Source organism: Aplysia californica, unplaced genomic scaffold, assembly GCF_000002075.1.
Source record: "Aplysia californica isolate F4 #8 unplaced genomic scaffold, AplCal3.0 scaffold00161, whole genome shotgun sequence".
Taxonomy (NCBI): domain Eukaryota; kingdom Metazoa; phylum Mollusca; class Gastropoda; order Aplysiida; family Aplysiidae; genus Aplysia; species Aplysia californica.
In genome coordinates this window covers 562,692-585,489 of record NW_004797431.1, presented here as the reverse complement: position 1 = coordinate 585,489, position 22,798 = coordinate 562,692, and the positions used below count along the sequence as shown (strand labels likewise).

General features: G+C 39.4%; 1 protein-coding gene across 1 annotated transcript in view; it reads left to right on the top strand.

Moving 5' to 3' along the window:
- The window catches only part of LOC101863341, a 37,706-nt gene extending 20,378 nt beyond the window's left edge, over window positions 1-17,328 (top strand). The window contains exons 3-7 of the mRNA XM_013082140.2: window positions 493-669; window positions 8,305-8,352; window positions 12,723-12,789; window positions 16,030-16,100; window positions 16,377-17,328. Coding sequence (XP_012937594.2) covers window positions 493-669; window positions 8,305-8,352; window positions 12,723-12,789; window positions 16,030-16,100; window positions 16,377-16,433 — 420 coding nt within the window. The 3' untranslated portion in view covers window positions 16,434-17,328. The remainder of the gene's footprint in view (window positions 1-492; window positions 670-8,304; window positions 8,353-12,722; window positions 12,790-16,029; window positions 16,101-16,376) is intronic.
- Window positions 17,329-22,798: the final 5,470 nt, after the last annotated feature.

Here is a 22,798-nt window from a genome sequence, read left to right as displayed (position 1 = left end):
TGAGAGAGAGAGATAAAGTATCATAAACAGAGTGGAGAGATTGTTTTTGATCTTCTGGTCTCCTCGATGAGTATAGTAGTGGCATAGTTAGGAATATAATTCACATCAAAAGGAGGAAGGTAACGAGTTTGATTATATTTGTTGATATCTTTTTGGTTTTAAGCTTTGATCGATTTGACTTCAAACCCTGCTTACCCACTCCCTCTATCATATCGTTGAAAATTGTGCAGGAGAATGAAAAAAACCAGTTTCATTCTTTTAAAAACTGTACCTTCATTAGTATTTCTGTACTTGCATTTTTCAACATTTAGAATTTAAATTTTGACAAAATATCTTTATGAGCACATGCGACTGATACCACAGATTAGGAAATTGCAAGTGAAAGATGATTTTTCAATATTTTTAGCTTAGTACATTTTAATAGTTGGCGGACGATATGTCATGTGTCAAATGTAGTTGTCAGTGCTTGAATCTTGTTGTTTTTGTGTGTAGGTTTCACAGCAAGTGGAGAATGATTCAAAGAACCACCATGATACCAGAAAACTTCTTGACAGAAGTGGACACTTGTCTGGTGACAGAAGAATTGAAGTGACGCCAGTGGGTATTGAGTGTGAGAAGATTCCAGTGCTGGAAGGTCCACCGCAGTTAGGGGATATCGTTGCTTTTAAGGTAGTTACGCTTTAGAACATCTGATTTTTAACGCCTAATATGTTACTAATTAGTAAGTTATGTAAGTCAAGCATGTATTCTTTCAATTAGTTCTTTTGTACATTTCTCTGATGCTACTGCCCTTTTGTTTCTTTTGTTTGACCCAGTGGGTCGGGGGGATATAAATAGACCCACTGCTTCGTCTGCAGAAGGTGCAACCCCCTCAAAGGCGAAGTGTCGCACAAGGACCCCAACCCTCTGGGATCCGTGTTCGACACTTACTTTGGTGTATCTTCCTCTTCTCCTTCCTTCTTTCTTTCTTTTTCTATCTTTCCTACCACCGCTGACCTCATGTGCAGCAAAACGAGAGGTCACCCATCCCACAGAGTGGGCGCCTCGTTGAGAGTGAGTTGCGACCCGTGCGGAGGGAAACCGGGTACCTGGTGGTTGAGGTGAGATCTGTCCAGGGACTGTACCTTGCCAACACACCTCTTTGGCCCTGGTTTTCCTCTTAGACGGGAGGGTGGCACGGCCCATGCCACTCAATCGGTTGAGAGCTGAAACCCCATCAAGCCCTGGGTCAATCTTGACTTGAGGGTCTTGTACTTTCTCGTTGAGAGTATAGCTCCAGGGTAGCCCTGGCACAGCTCTGGTCATCCGAGCAATGTGTCCCCTTGTTGGGCTCCGTGGCGGGCGGGGAGCCCCGGAGTCTAATCAAATAAAAAGCTCTCATGGATTCTAAAAACCCTAAAGACCCTTCCCCAGCTCCCAACGTGAAAAAGTCTCGGCTCGCGGAAGCGGGTGCGGCCGCCGAGCCGAGCAAAAGTTTAAAAAATGGTAAAAGGACCTTAACCGATGCCTCCTTCCTCCCTCCTCCCAAGGAGCTTCTGAGGCAACCGTACGTGGCCATCTCCAGTTCAAAAGACGCACAGAGAAGAATTACCGATCTCAACCTGTTAAGACAGGAGATGCACTACGGAAAGTTCTGTGATACATTCCCACATGTGTACAGAAACTTTCCTGTGGTGCACTCCTTGTCAAGTGCGCAACCGAGAACGAAGTGACCAAACTCCTGGATACCACGACCTTCGGCAGTATTCCATGTAAGTCCGAGCACTACCAGAAATTTAACCGCTCGAAGGGCGTGGTCCGCAGCCATGAGCTGATAGGCTGCTCCATGGAGGAGATTGTGGAGCACTGTGAGGGAGTGGTCGAAGCCCGCCGGATTACTCTTCGGCGGGGGGAGACTACTATTGAGACGAACACGGTTGTCGTCACATTTGAATCGTGTCGCCCTCCAGCCACGGTTCGGGCATCTTACTTGGTACTCGACGTACGACCCTATGTGCCGAACCCTCTGCGCTGTTTCAAGTGTCAGAAGTTCGGCCATAGCCAGTCACGCAGCCGTGTGTCTTCGTTGTGGCAAGACCGGGCATTCTGAGAAGGAATGCAAGGCTAGTCCTTGTTGCCCCAATTGCCACGGCCAGCACACAGCTTTCAGCAAGGAGTGCCCGACTTGGCTCCAAGAACGCGCCATCCAGGAATACAAGGCGCGAAATGGCTGCTCCTTCCAGGAGGCCCGTAAGGTTGTCTGCCCGCCAATCACAACCCCAGTCATTGGCCGGTCATCATATTCAAAGGCAGCCCAGATGGTCACGAGGTCGGCAAGTAATTCTACTGCCGACCTCCCAAAGCCCGCGGTCAACAGGCAAGTCTCTGTGCCTAAGAACAAAAAGCCCGCTTCTATCCCTGTGGCAACCCCCTTTGAGGTGCCACTCTCTAACCGCTATGGGGTTCTAAGGGAGGACGGGGAGGACTCTTCCTCCGCCCCCTCTTCTTCTCCTCACCCCTCTTCTATCCCCTTTTCTTCTTCTTCTCCTTCTTCTTCCACCTCACAGCCCATCCCTCTGATGGAGTGTGAAGTGGGCCTTCTCCCCTCCCCCCAGCCCCCTCCCCCCCTTCCCAGCCCCCTCCGTCTGCTCAACCTCCCCCTACCCCTCCAGCAGACAAACCCCTGCCTATGGAGGAAGACAGCTCCGACCCCCCTCCCCGGCCTGACCCCGGGAAGGGCGGAGTCTGTCACTCCTCCAAATCCCCCACTAGACCGCCGTCCAATCCAGGACGGCAACCTAGAAAACACTCTACCTCCCCCGCTAGGAAGAGTCAGAGTGTTTCTTCGAAGCCGGGGCCTTTGAGCTCCAAAATAAAAACTAAAAAGTCATAATGGCGGTCCTGCAATGGAATGCCGGCGGAATCCGACCTTCCATTGCAGAATTGCAACACTTACAGGCCACACTGTGCCCACGTGTGGCCTGTATACAAGAAACAAAATTCGCCCCGGCTTCAACCATAGACTTAAGAGGATTTACTGCGTATCATCACATTCACACAGAGAACCAGATTGCTTCCGGTGGTACCACCATCTACACCGACAACAACACATTCCATAGACAAGTACATCTTAAGACGACCTTCCAGGCTATTGCCGTACGGGTCACCCTGCACAGACCAATCACGATCTGCTCAATTTATATCCCACCAAATTACCCTCTCAAATTAACCCAACTAAATGACTTAAAGGCTCAGCTTCCAAAACCTTTTATTTTGCTAGGTGATTTCAATGCCCACAGCCCCCTTTGGGGAGACAAACCTACAGACCAGAAAGGAAAAATAATATAACATTTTTTATTTCAAAATAACATCTGTCTCTTAAATGATAGGTCCCCAACTTACAGAAACAGAGCCACCTATGGCACTTCATCTCTTGACCTCACCTTTTGTACCCCTGACCTAGTCCCAGATCTTGAGGGGTCTGTGCTGGAGACCGTACGGACCATTTCCCAATTCTTCTAAAAAACAATAGCCTCCAAAACGACCCGGTCCCAAACGCTTCAACTTAAAAAAAAGCAGACTGGAACGGGTTTGCCAATCAATGTTCCCAGATTCTGAACCCCACTTTCGACCTCAACTACAATAAATTCCACGAAAAGCTTTTAGAAATATGCCAAAAACACATACCAAAAACAAAAACAAAACCCCAGAGGAACAATATCTGGTTCTCTTGGGAATGTGAGGATGCAGTAAAGAAAAAGAAGGCAGCGTATCGAAAAAAACGTCAACAACACCACCACAGAAAACAAGATAAACAATTTAAAGGCTCGAGCTGTGGCACGTAGATGCCTCAGGGAGAGTAAAAGACAATCATTCAAAAAATACATCTAAAAAATCAACAGCCAGACACCACTCAATCAAGTTTTCAAAATTGCTAAAAAATTCTTGGGTAGAAGCACAGACACCATTTGGCACGTCCAGAGGCCGGATGGAACCACAGCTGAAACACAAGTAGACATCGCAAACACAATTGCTACATCTCTCGCCAAAAACTCATCCCAAGCAAACTACAACACCACTTTTCAAAACATCAAAACTAACACTAACAGAGAAAAACAACACCTAAACTTCCTCTCAAACAACACTGAAACCTACAATGCAGACTTCACAATAGACGAACTAATATTGTGCATCTCGGACCTGGGCAATACAGCCCCGAGACCGGATGACATCCACAACCAGATCATTAGACACTTACCCTCAGAAACACTCACACTCCTACTAAACATATACAACAACATGTGGCGGTCGCACTCCTTTCCGGAGTCTTGGCGTCTCGCCACTGTCATTCCAATACCCAAGCCAAACAAGGACCACACACACCCATCCAATTACAGACCAATAGCACTAATGAGCTGTCTCTGCAAACTCATTGAAAAAATGATCCTCAGGCGACTCATGTGGTTTCTGGAAACGACGGGCTCGCTGAGCGGTCTCCAGTGCGGATTCAGGAAAACTCGATCCACTCTTGATCACCTGGTCCGCCTGGAGACCTTTATAGGCGAGACGTTTGCTGAAGGAGGCCACATGGTGGCCATCTTTTTCGACCTAGAAAAAGCCTTCAACACAACCTGGAAGTACGGCATTCTTCGAGACCTGCACGCACTCGGCATACGCGGTCACCTCCCTGCCTTCATTGGCAACTTCCTGAAGAACCGTTCCTTCCATGTTCGTGTCGGGTCCTCCCTTTCAGACCCCCACCAACAGGAGGGAGTCCCCCAGGGGAGCATCCTTTCTCCTCTCCTATTCGAAATTAAAATAAATTCCATAGTAAAACCCCTCCAAAACAGCATAGACAGCTCGTTATACGTTGACGACTTTTTGATATGCTGCTGTTCGAAAAATCCTCTTTGAAGATCTAAGGAAAGACAAACTCGAAAAGTGGGCAAACAGTAATGCTGCAGCCGGATTTGACACTATACGGGGAAAGGATTCCCGTCCAGGACCAAGCTCGTTTCCTCTGCGTCATTTTCGACTAAAAACTCACATTCATACCACACATCAAAGACCTTCGTGTGAGGTGCCAGAAAGCGCTAAACGCTTTGAAAATTCTATCGCATCTGGAGTGGGACGGGGACTCAAAACACCTTCTCCACTTGTACATCTCCCTTGTCCGGTCCAGGCTTGACTACGGCTGTCAAGTCTATGGATCGGCAAAACCACACATCTTAAAAATGCTAGACCCAGTACGAAACCAAGGACTCCGCCTCGCTGTGGGGGCTTTCCGCACTTCTCCGGTGGAGAGCCTCCAGGCCGAGGCCAACATACCACCACTCTCACTCAGACGCACACAACTCTCACTACAATACGCAATTAAACAGAGCTCAACACCGGAAAATCCAGCGCACAACTGCTTTTTTAAAACAAACCCTGAAACCATAAACAGATTCCAAAACAACGAAAAACTCATCAAACCCTTCGGCCTCAGAATCCTTGAGGACCTCAAAAACTTACACTTTTCCAAACAAGACATCCAACAATTTCTTTTCCCCGACCTCCCTCCGTGGCACCTCACCAAGGCAAAAGAAGGCAAAAGCTGACCACACACAACAAAGAAAGCACAAACACCAAAACTTTTAAAGCAGATTAAAGCAGAATACAAAAAACTAATAGATGAATACCCCGGTGCGGAGCTCATCTTCACAGATGGCTCCAAAAAAGACCAGCCCTATCTCCCAACAGTACACACCAGAGGAGACTCCATCCTGAAGCCTCCATTTTCTCTGCGGAGGCCACTGCCATTGACATGGCACTGGACTCCGTAGAAAATTCTCCAAACAAATCTTTCCTAATCCTTTCTGACTCTCTGTCTTGCATCACCTCACTCACAAACTACAACTCTTACACCCAAAAATAGGCTACAACAGAAAATTCACACACTATCAGAGACGGAAAAAACATCATGTTCGCATGGATACCTAGCCATGTGGGCATCTGAGGAAACGAGCAGGTAGACGACCTGGCGAAGAAAGCTTCATCCCTTCTGCTGGGATCAATGACAAACACTTTCTCACAGACTGACTTTAAAAATAAAGTCAAAAAGTACACCTCCAGTCTGTGGGAGAGCCACTGGGAAAAACAAAAAAACAATAAACCCAAATTGAAACAGCGAAATCCTTCAGACCTCCCCAGAAGAGACGAAGTCATTTTTACTTGATTGCGCATCGGACACACGGCCCTGACCCACAAATACCTCCTACAGGGAGATGAGAAGCCGTTCTGTGTCGGATGCGACACAGATTTTACCGTTAGACACATCTTAAACGAATGTCTAGACTTTGGAGAGATCCGAAGGAAATATTATAAATGCAAGAAATTGCAAGACATTTTTTCCGTCTGTGGTCCCAGCAGAATTTTTAATTTTATGAAGGCCATTGGCCTTTATGGCAAATTGTAAAGTGAAACAATATAGTTTAAAATTTTTTAAAATTGTTATTTATAAGAGTTGTTTTAAATCGCAAATATATTTACACTGAAATTTAGTATTTTAGCATTTTAAAGTCTAATTGTCGACCAACCGTGCAGTGAACTGTTGCGAATGCTACCAACTTGTGTTTCGCGCGCTCATATAATAATAATAATAAATAGCATTTGTATAGCGCATATCCCCGCTCAACAGCAGGCTCTATGCGCTTTACACTATATTAAACTCATATGACCTTATGCAGTTGCGAGCGCCGTAAAACCCTGTACTACTACTACTACTTTTGTTTCTGTTTGTTTCTCTTGCCGTTTCCATGGAACAAGATAACCATTATATTTTATTGGACCTGTTGACATGTTAGGCTCTTTTTTTAGACTTTGAATGGGTGGTTGGCAGGTACTCAGGTGTGATTTGCTCCTTCTTTCCTATTAAATATGTTTTATCTCTATTATCCTTATCTCTCCTCCTTCTTTTCTTTGTATATTACACTCTAGTGATACCAAATCTTCTGCACTTTATATAAACCAGTTGCAAGTGCAGTAAAACTCTTACTAAAACAAAACAAAAAACATTGAATTTTGAGTAAAAATTGTACGATTATGTACAAAACCCTACACTATTTTACAAACTAACTAGTTGATTCTTCTTCTAAGTTTGATCAGCAACCTCAGTGATAGTCTTTTCGATTATTTATGTTCTTCTGTCAAATTACCGGTGCATGAAAGGGTTGTTATACATTGAATGGGCCAGTATGCACAAAATGTGTCATGGTGCAAGCTGTATAATTTTTTTTATGTGACATGACGCGGTGAATCAGGCCCTCGTCAGTTTTTGGGCATATATGAATTTATTGGTATAATCTTATAGCCTGTTCATTTGTCTTGTTTTTCCGTTGAAAAAAAAAATACTCGTCTATCCTAAATAGAAATGGATGCAATTAAAGGAAGTGGGGGTTGCAAGGTTTCAGAGCCAAAGTTAGTGAGAAAATGGCTGCCAAAGTTACGTGACTTCCAAAGCTTGAGAGTCCTTGGAAACGGCAAAATAACATTTTGCATGTATTTATTCAACATTTTTCAGTAAAATCCACACAGAGATGTGTTTTTCAAAGGCCAAAAATTTGATGAAAATTGCCAAAAGAGCAGGAGGGAGAATGCTGGTTTCTTTGATTTCATTATTTTGACAAGAGCCTGATTTCATCATGCTGCCTCACAAATATTTTTTTTCTTCTTTTTAAAAAGTTTTATTGTGAAGTGCCTAGAGTCACAAGGGAGTAGGTGCTACTGAAGTGGTCTTTATTATTATTATTATTATTCTTAAACATTTTTAAAAATCATTTTTATTATTATTGTTATAATAAAAATCTCTGTAGGAAGTTGTTTTTGTTCTTTGTGACTCTTTTGTCTACAGACTCCATGTGTACATGAGTGGGCATAGAATCTAGCTGATTTCATGCTTTCATGTGCTACTATAAATGCAGAAACAAAATTGAACCAGAGATAAGACTTCTTGAAGAGTAAGATGACAGTATGTAAATGTCTTACACATTTAAGATTTAATTGTGATCATAGCATTCATGTCTTATGTGGTGTATATTTGACAGATGGGAGTTTAGTTGGGCATAGATAACTAAAACATGTTGGGGATTGACAAATGTGTTCGACACAGTCACAATTTGGGTATATATGGATATAACGGAAAAATTAAAATATCAGTCGGGGAATATCAAATTGTATGAGCCATCCGTGATTTCGAGTTTTCTGTGCTCATGTTATCTGTGCCCGACTATTTATTTTGTTTAGATCTAGTTGGTTTATAATTTACTCTTTGTTTGTCCTGAATAGGTCATGGAACTTGGTGAAGATTACACACCTAGTCTGTCCAGCTTCAAGGTAAGCATTGTTTTAAAGCCACATGCAGTAGGTGGGAAAATCACAGCCAAACAGCATGATGTATCTCTGTTCATTTCATATGATTTGTAGGTTAATGCACCACTCAATAAACCTGATGTTGTTTACATTTTTTTTCCCCGTTTAAAATTACTTTGTGGGTGGTTGGCGGGTGCTCTGGTGTGGTTTGCGTCTTCTTTCCTATCAATCAAACATCTGTCGTCCTTATCTCCCTTTCTTCTTTTTTATGTTTGTTACTCTTTTGTAACACCTCTAATCTCCTGGCGCTCATATGACCTTATGCAGTTGTGAGCGCCATAAAACACTTACTAAAACTAAAAACTAAAACTAAAATTGCTTTATTGTGATAACTGGGAAAAAACTTATCTGTCCAAAAGCTGAAAGCCAAATACTGAATTGACTGAATAAAGTTGTTTTCTAAGCCTCATAGAAAGTCAATAAAATAAAAAAGTTCGTCAAAAAAAGTAAATTTCAGCTCTGAGACACCTAAGACATAGTCGAATCAAGGCTATAGTACCTGTTCTCCTTTATGTGATACCTTAGATAAGTAGCTTGCAGCCTGATGAATTGTAAGTGCCGTGCTCTGAAAGGAGTTGCTGAGTTAGGAAATATTTTTGAAGAGCAGTTGTAAAGTTGGCCTAAAGGAAAAGGCTTTCTCACGGTATTAGTATAAGATGAAAATAAAATACGGCATTTAGGCACTTCGCTTTAGCTCCTTGTCTCTGGCAAGCCGCTCCCAGTAGTTCATGGTCAGAACCGCTATGCCGGTGAGTCGCTGGCAACGGCTTGAGCACATTTCTTCACTATGACTTCAACATCAAATGTGTCTTCCACGAGCAATGTCAGTTGTAAGACGCAGTGTTCTATTATCAGCTATGAGGCTCCAAAGGCAAAAAAAGTGACTTTCCATGAAATTTTTGTTTTTTTTAATCTATTGAAAGTTTAATATATTCTGCTTCATTTACGATAAAAATAAACAACTATAATTGAGTATAAATATTTTATTTTGATTTATTTTGGGGGTGTGTGTGGTTTGTTGTGATCTTGGGTGACGAGACGCGATAAAGGAATTTGGACCTTGCTCATGTGTAACTGTGAGGTTATTTATAGAACCATTACCTCATGGCCACTTTTGTTTCAACGTTCTTCATTCGCAACTATTTTTAGATTTTAACCCCTTTCGAACATGAATGGTCTGAAATATAAACAAACGGTTGTCACTATGCACGACTGAGGGCTCTGATTGGTTAAACGGGGTAAGAACGGTAACTTCCAGCTCACGTCAAGCTTGTTTACGTAAACAGGTGACTGTTTGGGCGTGCCCTCCTTGCTGTGATCGTCTGTTGATCTTTCAGTTTTACTCTTGGTTTGTCTTTAAAGGTTCGTTTTTACTGTGTTTTAGTGCTTTTAAAAGAGATTAATTAACCTTTTTCTAGATCTCTTAAAGCGGACTCCTTACCAAGAGGCCACTGAGGCGGTCTATGTGCATGTGTGTGTATGTGTGTTGATGTGTTTTTGTATGTGTGTGTGAACGTGTATCTGTGTGGGTGTGTGCGCATGTGTGTGTGCGTGCTCTCATGTGTTTATGGTGCTATTGCAAACGTATAATTAGTTATCGTAAACAAGGCCGACTTGCAGCCTTCCGAGCGCATGGTTTCGGTGAAATGGGGGTAGGCCTAATTCAGAAGGCTGTTTCTTTGCTCCTTTGCTATAAAACACCAAATGCTGTGCACTTTGAAAAAGTTCAGATTTTCTTCGTTACCATAGTGAAAGTTATTTGTATCCGAGTATTTGGAGCTGGAGAATCGCCGTGGAAAGGGAAGCCCCTTGAGGTCGGAATGCGAAGTCGGCCGGTTCAAAATTGACACCCATGCATTCGAATGCTTTCTTGATAAATTGATGGTTAAATACCGTCTTTTCATTGGCGGAGAACTATACAATTGATGATTAAATACCGTCTTTTCATTGGCGGAGAACTATACAACTTTGAGCATGGTTGCCCGTGGTATATTTTTGGCATTTTGTACTCTGTTAATGTAGAGATGTTTGGTGCTCTTGGTACTCTTTATTGTCTGTTCAACATGGGGTTGCAGTCAGTTTGTGACTTCAGCAATATTTGATTATTATATTAAATTGAAAAGGCTGCCTTTCTCGTAAAAATTGATGAGAGGTAAAAGTATGGTGCCAAAATTATCGGGAGACTCAAGCCTGCCACTCACTACGCAATTCCCGATCTCAAGATGATCTTGAGATGATCTCAAGTTGAGATGATCTCAAGATGATCTTGAGATAGTCTTGAGATGATCTCAAGATGGTCTCAAGATGGTCTCAAGATGAACTGACGATCGGATCAGTGAGCGATCTCATTTGTGCCCTCACACTACACAGGCCAGCAGATTATCAAAATGGCTCCTACCCAAAATGAAGTTGCTGCAGCCTGAATAGTTTTAAGTATTTCTCTGAAGAAAAAAAGGCAAAAAAAATTATGGTGCTAACAATGGCTTCTTCGGCGGGAGAAATTCACCCACACGCACCTAAAGGAATTGACATTGTACTCTGTGGATTACACAAATTATTTATGTATGGACGAGGACACATATCATCAATTTATTTTGATAGTGGGTCCCCTTATAGAAAAACAGAACACGAAAATGCGACAGGCAATATCACCCCACAAAAAGTATCTGGCGACTGGCAGAACATATGAAGATCTGAAGTTCAGTACGTGTATTTCACCACGAGCTTTTGGCGGAATAATTCCAGAAATCTGCAGAGCAATTTACCAGTCTCTTGCGATCACAGTGGATGTGGTGCACTCACACATACGCACAACAAGACAGGATATTTAGAAAAATACATGTCTCACGCTCTCTCTCTCTGTCTCTCTGTCTCTCTCTCTGTCTCTCTCTCTTTCTCTCTCTCTATCTATCTACCTCTCTATGTTTTATTTGTAGCACTGTGTGTTCAGTAACCTCATTGCAGTTGGTACAAATGAATTTATATATATCTGTCTATTCCTGCAGAATTGTGTCAGATTTTGTGTTGTTCATATTAACATATCGTGGTCTGCCTGTCAAAAGTTCCGGGGACGATTCTGCGATATACTGACAACAATTGACTCAATTGTTTTTAAATGGCAATATGAAATTGTATTGAATGCTGAGGAAAAATCAACAAAAAGTACCCTCGTGTACGTTGATTTTTGCTCAGCATGCTGTCTTTGAAAAATACAACTAGTTGGCTCACCCAAAGAATAATTTATTTACCTTACAGCATCAAACGTTTGATAGCAGTTTCGTATCTAATCCCACTAGAATTTGACGCTTGTAAAGATTCTGAAGTCAGATTTGCAAAATTTTGACTTTGGCACCAATATATTTTTATCGTTGAGTACCCTGATCTCCGATCCGACAGATAATTTTCAGGCTCGTTCTGAATTCAAGCGATTTCACGGTTTGTTAAGATATTTTACTGAGCAGTCCAGGTTTTGGTTTTGAGATCGAACTCAGTTGGTCTTGATACCATCTGAAGACGAGCGCACCCTTTTGAAGTGTGTAGTGAATGGCGGGCTATAGGCCTTTCATATGAAACAGATGAATTTGACATACAGCTACTTTGAAAATTTAGTATCTGGTTCCTAGTATAATCATATGCTAACATTTTGTTGCTTCTGACATGAAGTCCATTCCCCGTAAAAATTTGGTTTTGTCCATAATTTTTTTCTCTGAAAATGAATAGTTTTGTACTTCTGTGTGCTACCTTGTAGTGGCGTAGCCAAGATAACTGCTAAATTCCAAGTCTCTATCTCAATTCTAAGACCCCCGTTGCTATGGAAACATGTTGCTCAGCTTCGGAAGTCATTTTCTCCTTTTCATGCTTTCTCACCTCATACCATTAAAAGTTCTGTGTTTTTCATTTCTTTTTAAATAATGTCATATTTACTTCATTGTTTTGTTAGAATGTAGGGAAAAGCTGATAATTAAAAAAAATAATGTTAACTCAGTTTTGAAATTTCCTTCATATGACTGATGTTGACCGGCCGGGTCACATATTAGTTTTCAGTAATTGCCGAAAAGAGATTTTTTTATGGGAAGTTCTTTCATTAGATGAAGAATTATCTAAAGGTTAATTTGTTTTCTCCCCGCCGCCGGAGTTAAAATGTGTCTTATTTTGCTGCATGCAAGAGCAGAGTTGTGCGACACAGTTGGCTGTTTACCTGAAATTTAACTTTTTCCTTGTCTATGTCTTACTTTCTTAATTTAATGAACTGGCTGTACTAGAATTTATGGTAGGGGGGACGGGGGGGATTTTCTTTTAAATTTAATGATGTACGTTCTGATGTACCTTCACAGATTGGCAGAGTAATCCTGTATGATTGTCTGAATGACAACATTGAAATTGAAATTGACCGACAAGAAGGTGAGTTGGAAATACTTGAATGCACACCGTTGGGCAGGGATATCTCAAACATCTCAAGGATTGACAAATGTGTTCAACACATACACAATTTGGGTCAATCGATGAGGAGAAATTAAAGACAATAAGTAGGGAATAGCAAATTGTATGAGCTTTCTATGATTTTTTAATTTAAGTGTTTGTGTTATCTGTGCCCGACTATACACAAAATGATGATTTCTTTTCTGTTAATCACTGCTCTGACATTATGAACCAATTTTAGCTCTGAAGTTGATGTTCAAATTCAAGAGGGAAAAGATTTTTTTTTCTTCTCATTTTGTATTTTAAGAAAAACAACCAACATACCTAGGAGTCAAGCTTGACCAAAGTCTGACCATGAAAAGCCAAGTGGACAGCATAAAGAACAAGGCGAAAAGAAGGCTCCAACTTTTAAAGAAACTTGAAAGCAATTCATGGGGATCAGACAAACAAACTTTGAGAGCTCCATACCTTGGTTATGTCCAATCTTTCCTGGAATACAGCAATAGCCTACTCACTATGTGCAGTACAACTACTTGCAATACCCTTGACAAAGTCCAAAATAATGCCCTTCGTTTCATAAACGGTGGCTCAAGATCTACACCTACTCAACTACTGCCCCGTGTGAAATTCTTACAAATGTTGAACCCCTGGGAATTTGCAGAGATCAAGCAGTTTTTGAGCTCGAAAGAACCAAAAGAATTTGCCCCAACCACCCAAACAGGAAATTAGTAAAAATATGGAAACCAAAGAAACGACTTCAAAAATTTTTTTTTATCAATCATGCATCACATCACAGAAGTAATGGAGAGTCACCATCTATCACAAAACAGAAGAGAAACGAAAAGAGTCTACCAAAACATTCCTCCCCACATTTCTTTGGGCAAACCAATCATAACAACATCTCTCAGAGACAATAGCACAAAATTTTCAGACCCAGTGACGCTGATGCTTGTATCACATCAAACAATCGACAGCTGTTCAGATCACTGGATGCACGTCTATACAGACAGCTCAGCCTTCAAAGGCTCAACCAAAGCCGGATATGGAATACTCATACAGTACCCAGATGGAAGTTCCAATGAGATCTCTGCAGCCTGTGGAGAAAAATGCAACAACTACGATGCAGAAATGATGGCTTTTGAAACAGCACCATACCATCTCCGCACAGTTTTTGACATTTATCCAAACAAAACACTGAGTAATGTGATTTTCACTGACTCTCTATTAGTCTTGCAAGCGATAGAAAATGACCACCATCTAAACGAAGACTTGACACATATACTCTTTGGCTCACATCACCTGATAACATCCTGTGGCTTCAACCTGGTGATGCAGTGGATTCCCAGAAATTCAAACATACCTGGAAATGACAGAGCTGATACACTCGCCAAAAGGGGATCTTGACAGTAACAGCTCAACACTCCAACCTCATACAACACTGCAAAACAATCATTAAAAGCAACAGCAAACAAGAGTGAATGAACAGATGGCCTTGGGAAAGACAGGTAGAGCAGTTTTCAAACGTGTGACCACAACAAAACAAAAATACCAACCACCTACAGAGAAAGAAACACTGTCGATCTTCCGCCTACAAACAGAACATATACTGCTGAACTTTTACTTGAATAGAATAAAACCAGAACTTCCCCCAATGTGTCCTTTGTATTTGTGTGACTATGCATGAGACTGTGGATCATCGCCTTTTTGTCTGTACAGCCCTAAATAACTTCAGAGCTACATTTTTCCCTCCGAGACCTAACACTATCAACACACTCTACGTAACATTACAGCTACTGCAGCAAACCTGCACTTATCACTACATGGCAGTGGACAGAAGGGCAAGAGCCCAGCTGTTGCTGGATCGATAACAACAACAACCACAACAACAGCACAAGGAGTGGTTATTGTTTGATGTGAAATCTGTTTTCAGGAAAACACTTTGAAGAAGCGGCCATTTGGTGTTAACAAATTTTAACAGATTGCATTATCATTATTGTCAAACACAGTTATACTGCCATCCTTGGAATGAGCATGAAGTTGGCGGAATAGTGAGATTGGCAGTATAACAGGGTTTTTATGATGTCTTCTGTTAAGGACATGGACAACTTTTGAGACCTGTTTTCTAAATCAATAACCTGAGATACATATATGATTAAAATATTGTGAAATCTTTACATTAACCCCATGGTGTATGCCTGCTTGCTATGGTTGCTTTGGAAACTAGGGCCATCTTGAAAATAGACATGAAATATATTCATAAGGCTTAAAAACTATTTTTTGACCAACTTTTCCCAACCTGGTTAGAGTAAATGACTGCCTCTGTTTATAGTAACTCTCATTGTATAATTTTGAAATATGTTTCAAAGAATCTGTTTTTGTAATTTTACTGACGTGTGTAGTTGTAAACTAATTTAGCTTACACAATCTGTTGGAATTTATTAAGTACCGTATTTAAAAAGTCTTTCTAATTTTCTTCTGTGTGAAACTTTGTTTGCATGCGGTGAAGGTTTCCAGAAAGTTTCATGCTAATAGGATGAACAATGAAATAAACTTTTCTTGCTAATTTTACTTGACCAGGGGAACAACCCCCCCCCCCCCCCCCCCCCCCCCCATCTCCTTTAATTGAAGTATTTCGTCCGTCTTCTTTTTAAGATAGTAAGGTATTTTTAAAGAAATAAAACACAATACAAATGAACAAGGTCTAAGATTATACCAATTTATCATTTACTCCATATTCACTGTTGACATGCACAGGTTGTAGTGTGCACCTCTGATTGTTAGTTCACTGAGGGCAAAACCTGGTGGTAAGAAGGGGTGATGGTTTAAGAGGGGGGGGGGTGTTGTATAGCAGGATTGGACTGTAAAACTGTCGATAAAAGTGAAAGATTTCTGTTGATGAATGGATGCCATTTATGATGTTTGAAATCATTTTCAGTGTGATAATAAATAGCGCTGAGAATTTCAATCATGAAAAGTTTTATGCATGTCACATTGATTTCTCTGTTTTTCCTTGAGTGGTAAAAAGGTAGATTGAAAATTAAACCTACTTTTATATTCTTTTTATTTGTTTTGTTTGAATAGCTTTGGCCTTGATTTGATAGGCTTATCTTTACTAAGCTTTGTTTTATTCTTACAAGCGATCCGTCTTGGTAGCCATGAAATATTATTACACACTGTCTACTTAATTGTTGTATTTTTTCTGCCTCTTTTCTTTTTTCTCAGCTCCTAAAAAGCGGACTGGACGTTTTGAGATGACATTCAGTGATGAAGAAAATGAGGTTGAAGAGCCACTGGTGAGTTTTGTTTTGTTCAGCGTATGCACCCAAGTGAAGCTGATGCTTTCCCGCTACAGAAGGGATGGTGAGGGCTTTTTTCCTTTGTTATTTAAATTACAGTTGGGTAGGGATAACTCAAACATGTTGGGGATAGACTAATTTTCTTAAAGAGTTGCCCTTCTTGTTAGTGGGATTGAGTCTCTTTTTTGGACACCCCCCCCCCCCCCCCCCATCTGAATTTAGTTTGATGTTGAACTTATCTAAATAAAAAAGTTCCTTTTTTTTTGTCTGCAGATCTCAGCTGTGTACAGCCAGCTATACGAAGTTCGGTTGGTGCGGCGAGGCTGTTGACAACTGTTTTCCTTGTTTTGCCGTCGAAAATTCTTCGGAGAAATTTTCTGCAAAGGATGTTTTAAAACGGGGACCATTTTATTATTACTTTAACTAAAATATTCATCTTGAGAAATCATTTGCAAGGAATCTTTTAAAACCTTTATTTAGTTTATTATTACTTTGACTAAAATATTCAGTTTCAACACTTTACTGACATTCACAAGTAAAATTTGCTCTTCTTAGATTTACTTAACGGGTGGATTGTGGCTTTGTCTGCTGGAAAACAGGGCCTTAGTTCAATAGATGGGCCTTGATCAGTTTTATCACCCAACCAGTATCAATAAGATTTACAAAACAGCATCTAGATCAAGACGTCTTGTCATGATAATATAAAATGTACATTTGGTTGCCAAATGACATTCATAATGTTCGTCAGAGGCAATACTGTCAATAATAGGATGCTTCCATTTGTTTGCAATATCCTTTTTAGTCCAACATTGTGCTTTTCTTTGACTGTTTTGGCACTTTTCTCGGGACTGACATTTGTGGTGTAGCAGTTGGGCTCTTTGCTGTGGCATGGAGGAGATTCCTGAGGGGGGTGGGGGGTTGGGTGGTTTATCAGGTGTCTTGGTCTTTCTGTAGAGATGTTACCTCCATCTCAGCCCAGGTTGGTTCTTACAGGCAGGGTTGGAAGCCTACCTCCTAAATTATCTAAATTGTGTAAAAATACCGACATTAATTCGGCTACGGTGTCTTCTCCACAATGTGACCCTGTTTTAAAACCACCTTGAACATGTTAATACCTTGATTAGAATGTTTTAATTGGTTGAATTCAAGTCAAATAGGCTACAATGGAATTCTTTGCTTTCTTGTCTGCAGAAGACATGTTTTTGGTGTTTTTGTGAGAGACATTTAAGGGGATCCACTGGTCAGATCAGTAAAAATTTTGAAAAAATATCAGTTTTCGGATTTTGGAGTATCTTAATAGATATCAATATCAAGGATCCATCTTTAGAAGCCTAATTCCTTTATCAAACTTAGATATAGCTGGAAAATGCATTTAAGAGAGGCAGCAATGTAGGAAAATCTTCACCAAAAATTATCTCTCTTTGCAGTTTTCTCACAATTGTTTATCTGACCAGGTAGCAACACTATTTTGAGTAGATCTCAGAAAGTTACTGTCAGAATTGTTTCACATTTGGACACAATCTTTTATACACATTTCTCTATAACTTTACAGGAGCATTTTTGCTGTTTATGGTACACATTTGGAGTTTTAGGCCTGTTTTATTTTACAAAATCTTAAAACATTGGAGACCTGAATGTAGCGCATAGTAAGGACTGTAAGGCTCACAAGTCAGTACAGAAATTTCAAATTTGTTTTGTAAGGTTGTTCTACCTACCAACAGTAATGGCCATGCCAAATATTAGGCTTCTATCTTGATGAGTGTTGATGATTGACAAAATATAAATTTGTTTTTAAAAATGCTGAATCAATCCTTTATTTTTGATGGCTCGAGATTATTATGGCTAAAATCTTGAATTTTTTGCTTGGTAACCTTTTTTTGTACTATGTCACCCCCTTTGATGCAGAAAAGCAAGCATTAGACCAAAAACTACAGCATTTGGGTGTTGACCATAGCTACACCCCCTTAAAAGTACTTGGGGGGGGGGGGATGTTGATTGTACGGATTTATTTGCCAAAGACTTTCTTTCTCTGTCCTGTCAATGACACAGACAAAATTGAAAAATCTTCCTTATTGTATAACCTTTGTGCAGAATGGTTTGTAAAATGACCCCTCTCCTCTCCAAAAAAAAAAAAAAAGAAAAAAGAAGTGCGAACAGAGGTCTAAGTATTTATTGTTTTTTAAAGAGGCATGCGAAAAGTGTCTATGGCAGCTGCAACTTAAAGAGAATTGTACAAGCCAAAATGATATTTAAAGATTATTAGCATTTTGTTATTTCAGAGATTCTGATTGCCTCACTTGTTCTTTCTTTTTGTAGTGTTTATCGGAGGAGATAGAATATAATATATGAACCTTTCCTAAAACCTCAGGACAGAAAGGGTGACAGGAGGCATACAAATTAAAAGTGAGACAACAGCTTCAAAATAATGGAGTTTCACAAGCTTTTATTACGTATTTTCAGAAAATAATACTGTCCATGAAACTGACACTTCTGTTAACAAAATTTCAAACACATTTCATCAATGTTTGTCTGTCTTATGGACGTAACTCTCACAACATAAATGTCTTATTTCACATTAGAATAATGGAAGTTTTTAAAATTTCAGCCAAATTCAATGTTCCTTTAGGGTACAAACGTGGTATTTGAACACATAATTCACTTTTCAAGATTACCACCTTCACTAGGTAGACATTTATGTCGTGATAGTTATACCCATAAGACAATAATATTATAACATTTATACAGCTCTAAATTCTTTTCAGCTCAACTTGTATCAACAATATTTAGGAAAACACCACTCAAATGGGGAATGTGGCTGAGAAAATTTGGTCTGTTTACACAAAATAACATAAAAAGAAGTCTTAAATATGATATTATTATAGACATAACTCTCACGACAAGAAAATTAACATACTATATATATAATGAACCTCAAACTTAATAGTAAATGCTTAAAATATCAATGGGAAAAGTCTCATCTCTCTCCCTGAACTGATTATCTGTGCACTCCCTGCAGTAAGTCTGGTGCTGTGTGCATCTTCCGCTTGCACTTGTACCTGACTTCTTCATTACAACAGAAAGTTCTGCATGGTCAAAGGAGGCGACATAAATAAGACTGAATCCAGATTTTCTGTTAAATAAGCATGAAATCCACACTTCTTATTTGTGTAGATTTAACTCTACAATAATTCACGTCAAAATTGCTCTGAAGAACTAGATCTATTTCTCAGTCTAGATATCTAACGCCTGGGTTTTAAAGACAAATGGAAGAGAAAGGTAAATTTTCTATAAATCTGGATCTTACGATAAAAACAGCAAGTCATGATCTCTCACAATTATCTGTCCCCATAGTTTTATGCACCCCGCATAATTTAGCAAAATTTGATCATTTTTTTGCCTATTTTCTGATTATTTTCCTTTATTGTTCTTTGTCAAAATTAACAAAATCGCATAATTTCACATTTTTGGGCTCAGTTTGCATAATTTCAGAATTATTTTCGCACAAAACCACGGGGACAGAATAATACCAAGAGTGAGATCAAACACACCAAACAAGAACACTGGCTAAGGCATACAACTCACAAGAAAGCAAAAGACAGATATATAACGTTCACAACAAATACAATGTCGTGAAAAACCATTATAATGATTATATTCTCTCCCAATTCAAAGTCATTAGGCCATTAGTCTCATTTTTGGCATAAAAAGGACGTACGTGGCTATTCTTCTCATCCAACTACCACAGAAGCTCAGTAAATGATTAAAGTGTGTAAATTTCATTTTAAAATGTGGACCGGACACAACTTCAGAGCCCAAAATCTTATGAAAATAACTTTTTGTAAATCATTCATGAAAGACATACTTGCGTCTTGCTGGATAAGTTGAAGTCACATGTCCGTGATACTGCATCACACCATAGGGAGGTATATGAACTTCTGGTGCAAGACGAATGTGACAGCAAATCGACACTGTGTTTCCAAAAATTGGCGCATCTTATGGAAATAACTTTCTCACGACAAACAATTCTACCTTTGTAAGGTATCATTTCCCATCATTTTTTTCAAGAAAATATGACTTCTACCTGCTGGAATGCCATCGCCAATACCAGAACTTTGCTAAAGCTATGAAAATTCTTATCAGTCAATTGGATGGATGAACATGTAAAGAATATATTTTCATGACAAGAGTTATTACTGGGGAGTCAAATTTCAAAGGCGTCATACTCAGTTTACAGTTCGTATAATTTGACGGGACTAGTCTTAAATTAGCACTTGACTTTCCCTTTTCCATCACAAATAACACTTTTTATCTACGTGTTCTTCATTTTTCTTACAATCAGAGACAAAACACTCTATATTTAGTGCCCCCCTTTAGTTGCATAAAATACTGCTAAAAATAGGCATTATGTTTTCTTAATAATTACAAAAAATGACTTTCCCTATCTAACTTTTCTCCCAGTTCATATCTGTGGACACCAAATATGATTGGATTTCCATTGCCTTTCTCTCTGAATACATCTACAAAGAGAACAATACCTCAGAATGACGACCTTTTAGGAAAGGCTCATAGATCTATATTATCGTTTCAGGGTTTGGAGTGAGATTTTTTTCTCCACTTTTTTAAAGAATTCAGAAATGTATGAAATGTTTTTAATTATTTGGCATATGTCATATTTTTCTTTTGAAGCTTTGAATGCCATAGCATTTTATACATGATTGAATAAAATAAGTGCCCATTGGGTAATTGATTTGAGCTGAAGATTCAGAAGGTAAAGCCCAAAAGTTGAGCTACTGGATGGAAAACTAAAGATGTGTTGCGTATATTTGTGAGTATGCTCGAGAAGTGTACATTGTGTTTTCAAATATTACTGCTGAATGCCCCATCTGTAAAACGATTATTAACATCGAGTCAATAGAATAAAAAATACACTTATTCTATGTGTGATAAATTTCGCCCAAGCACCAAGATTTAGGGCTCAAGCTCGAGGAGTTTTTGTGAGTTTTTCTTCTTTCTTTGAATTTGAATACTTTTCCTGTCACCATACTGTCCTTCCAGAAGAACTTGACTTTTGTATTTCTTTTAATTTTAAGACATTTAATTGTAAAAAAGAAGGAATGTCCTGAATTTGACCACACTGTATTGTATGAGTATGAGCTTGATGAGAAAGTAGAAACTGTGACTACCACAGGCTCTTTCACAGATGAAGTACACTGTATCATTCTGAAGTATGTGTCTTTGTATCATGTTTGTTTTTTTTAAAAGTGTGGGCTTATTTTAGTTTTAGAGACCATTTTATGTTCTTTTATCTTTGCCCCCCCCCAAAAAAATGGGTGTGAAGTAAAAGTGTTCTCTTCATAAAAGAGAAAAAAAAAGATGTCATTTTCATTGCCGTAGTTGAACAGGGAGTATACAGTGTATTGGTTGTCAATGAAGTGACTCAATATTCAAACTCCTGAAGTCAGTGATAATATATTTTTTTATGGCTCTAGGTTCTGCTTTTAGATGAGATCTTTTGAGTTTTTCAGTTAGACTGATAAAAAAAACCCTATATATTGTATGCTTGTTGTTTGTTTGTTGTTGTTGGTTTTTTTTGTTTTTTTTTTGGGGGGGGGGGTGGTTGTCAAGTAGAAACACATTACACTAAAGGATATTTTATAGCATTTTTTTTTTCATTGTTAAGGGTATTTCATGCATTGTTTTTGGTTTCAGTTCCTTTTACGTATATATAGTCAAAGTTATCCAAGACGGCTACCCAATTGTCAAGGAGAAAAGTGGTTGTCTTACTCTTAGGTGGATGTCTCATGCTGTGTCATAATATTTGTGTCATAGAGCAAGGGTGGGGGGGGGGGAGTAGTCGTTTGTACAGGTGTTTATCTGGGACAGGTGGCGTTTAAAGCATGTTTGACTGTATTTGGTTAACTTTATTGTGATCCTTTATATATAATACTGACTGCAACTTATTTTTGTCACCAGTATACAATGTAATTATATTATAACTAGCTGGCCCCCCTTTCGATGAAAGGAAACGAGCATTAACATTGACTGAAAGTCATTGGCCTACTATATTTAACACTCTACTGGAATGGAGCAATAAATCCTGAGAGAGGCAAAACATTAGAAGGTTTAGATATTGTGATGTATAGATTGATTCTCTATTCCGCTTTCGTGGTTGTACACTACAGAATTTCAAAGGTGCGCACGGCTATTGAACGTAAACCTCACTTGTTTACAATGGCGTCTTAGAAGACGGACTTTCCCAAGATTAGATCTAAACGAAACTAATGAAAAACTGAAAATTAAACTACAGTGATTTCAGGCTCCTCAATAGAACTGTGCACCCTTTAATTTTAAAGGATTCTGAACCACCATTAATTTTGTCAAATTCGAAAGTTTAGTGGTTCTGAAGTTTTAGGTGGCCGAAGTGATGAACTTTTACAAGTATAATATGTGTATAGATGACAACTGCTAGAAATATTAAGGTCCCATATTCGTTCATCTCACTCTGTGAAATTGAGTCATATTATTAGTTGTTAGTAGTAGAAATATTAAGTTCCCATATATCCGTTCATCTCGGTCTGTGACATTTAGTTGTTATAGTAAGTGGTCAAATGGTACATCTTACATTATTGAAATTTGTAACTGATATTTTATGACATCAGGATACTGTATTTTACTTTTACTTGTAATGGATTAGG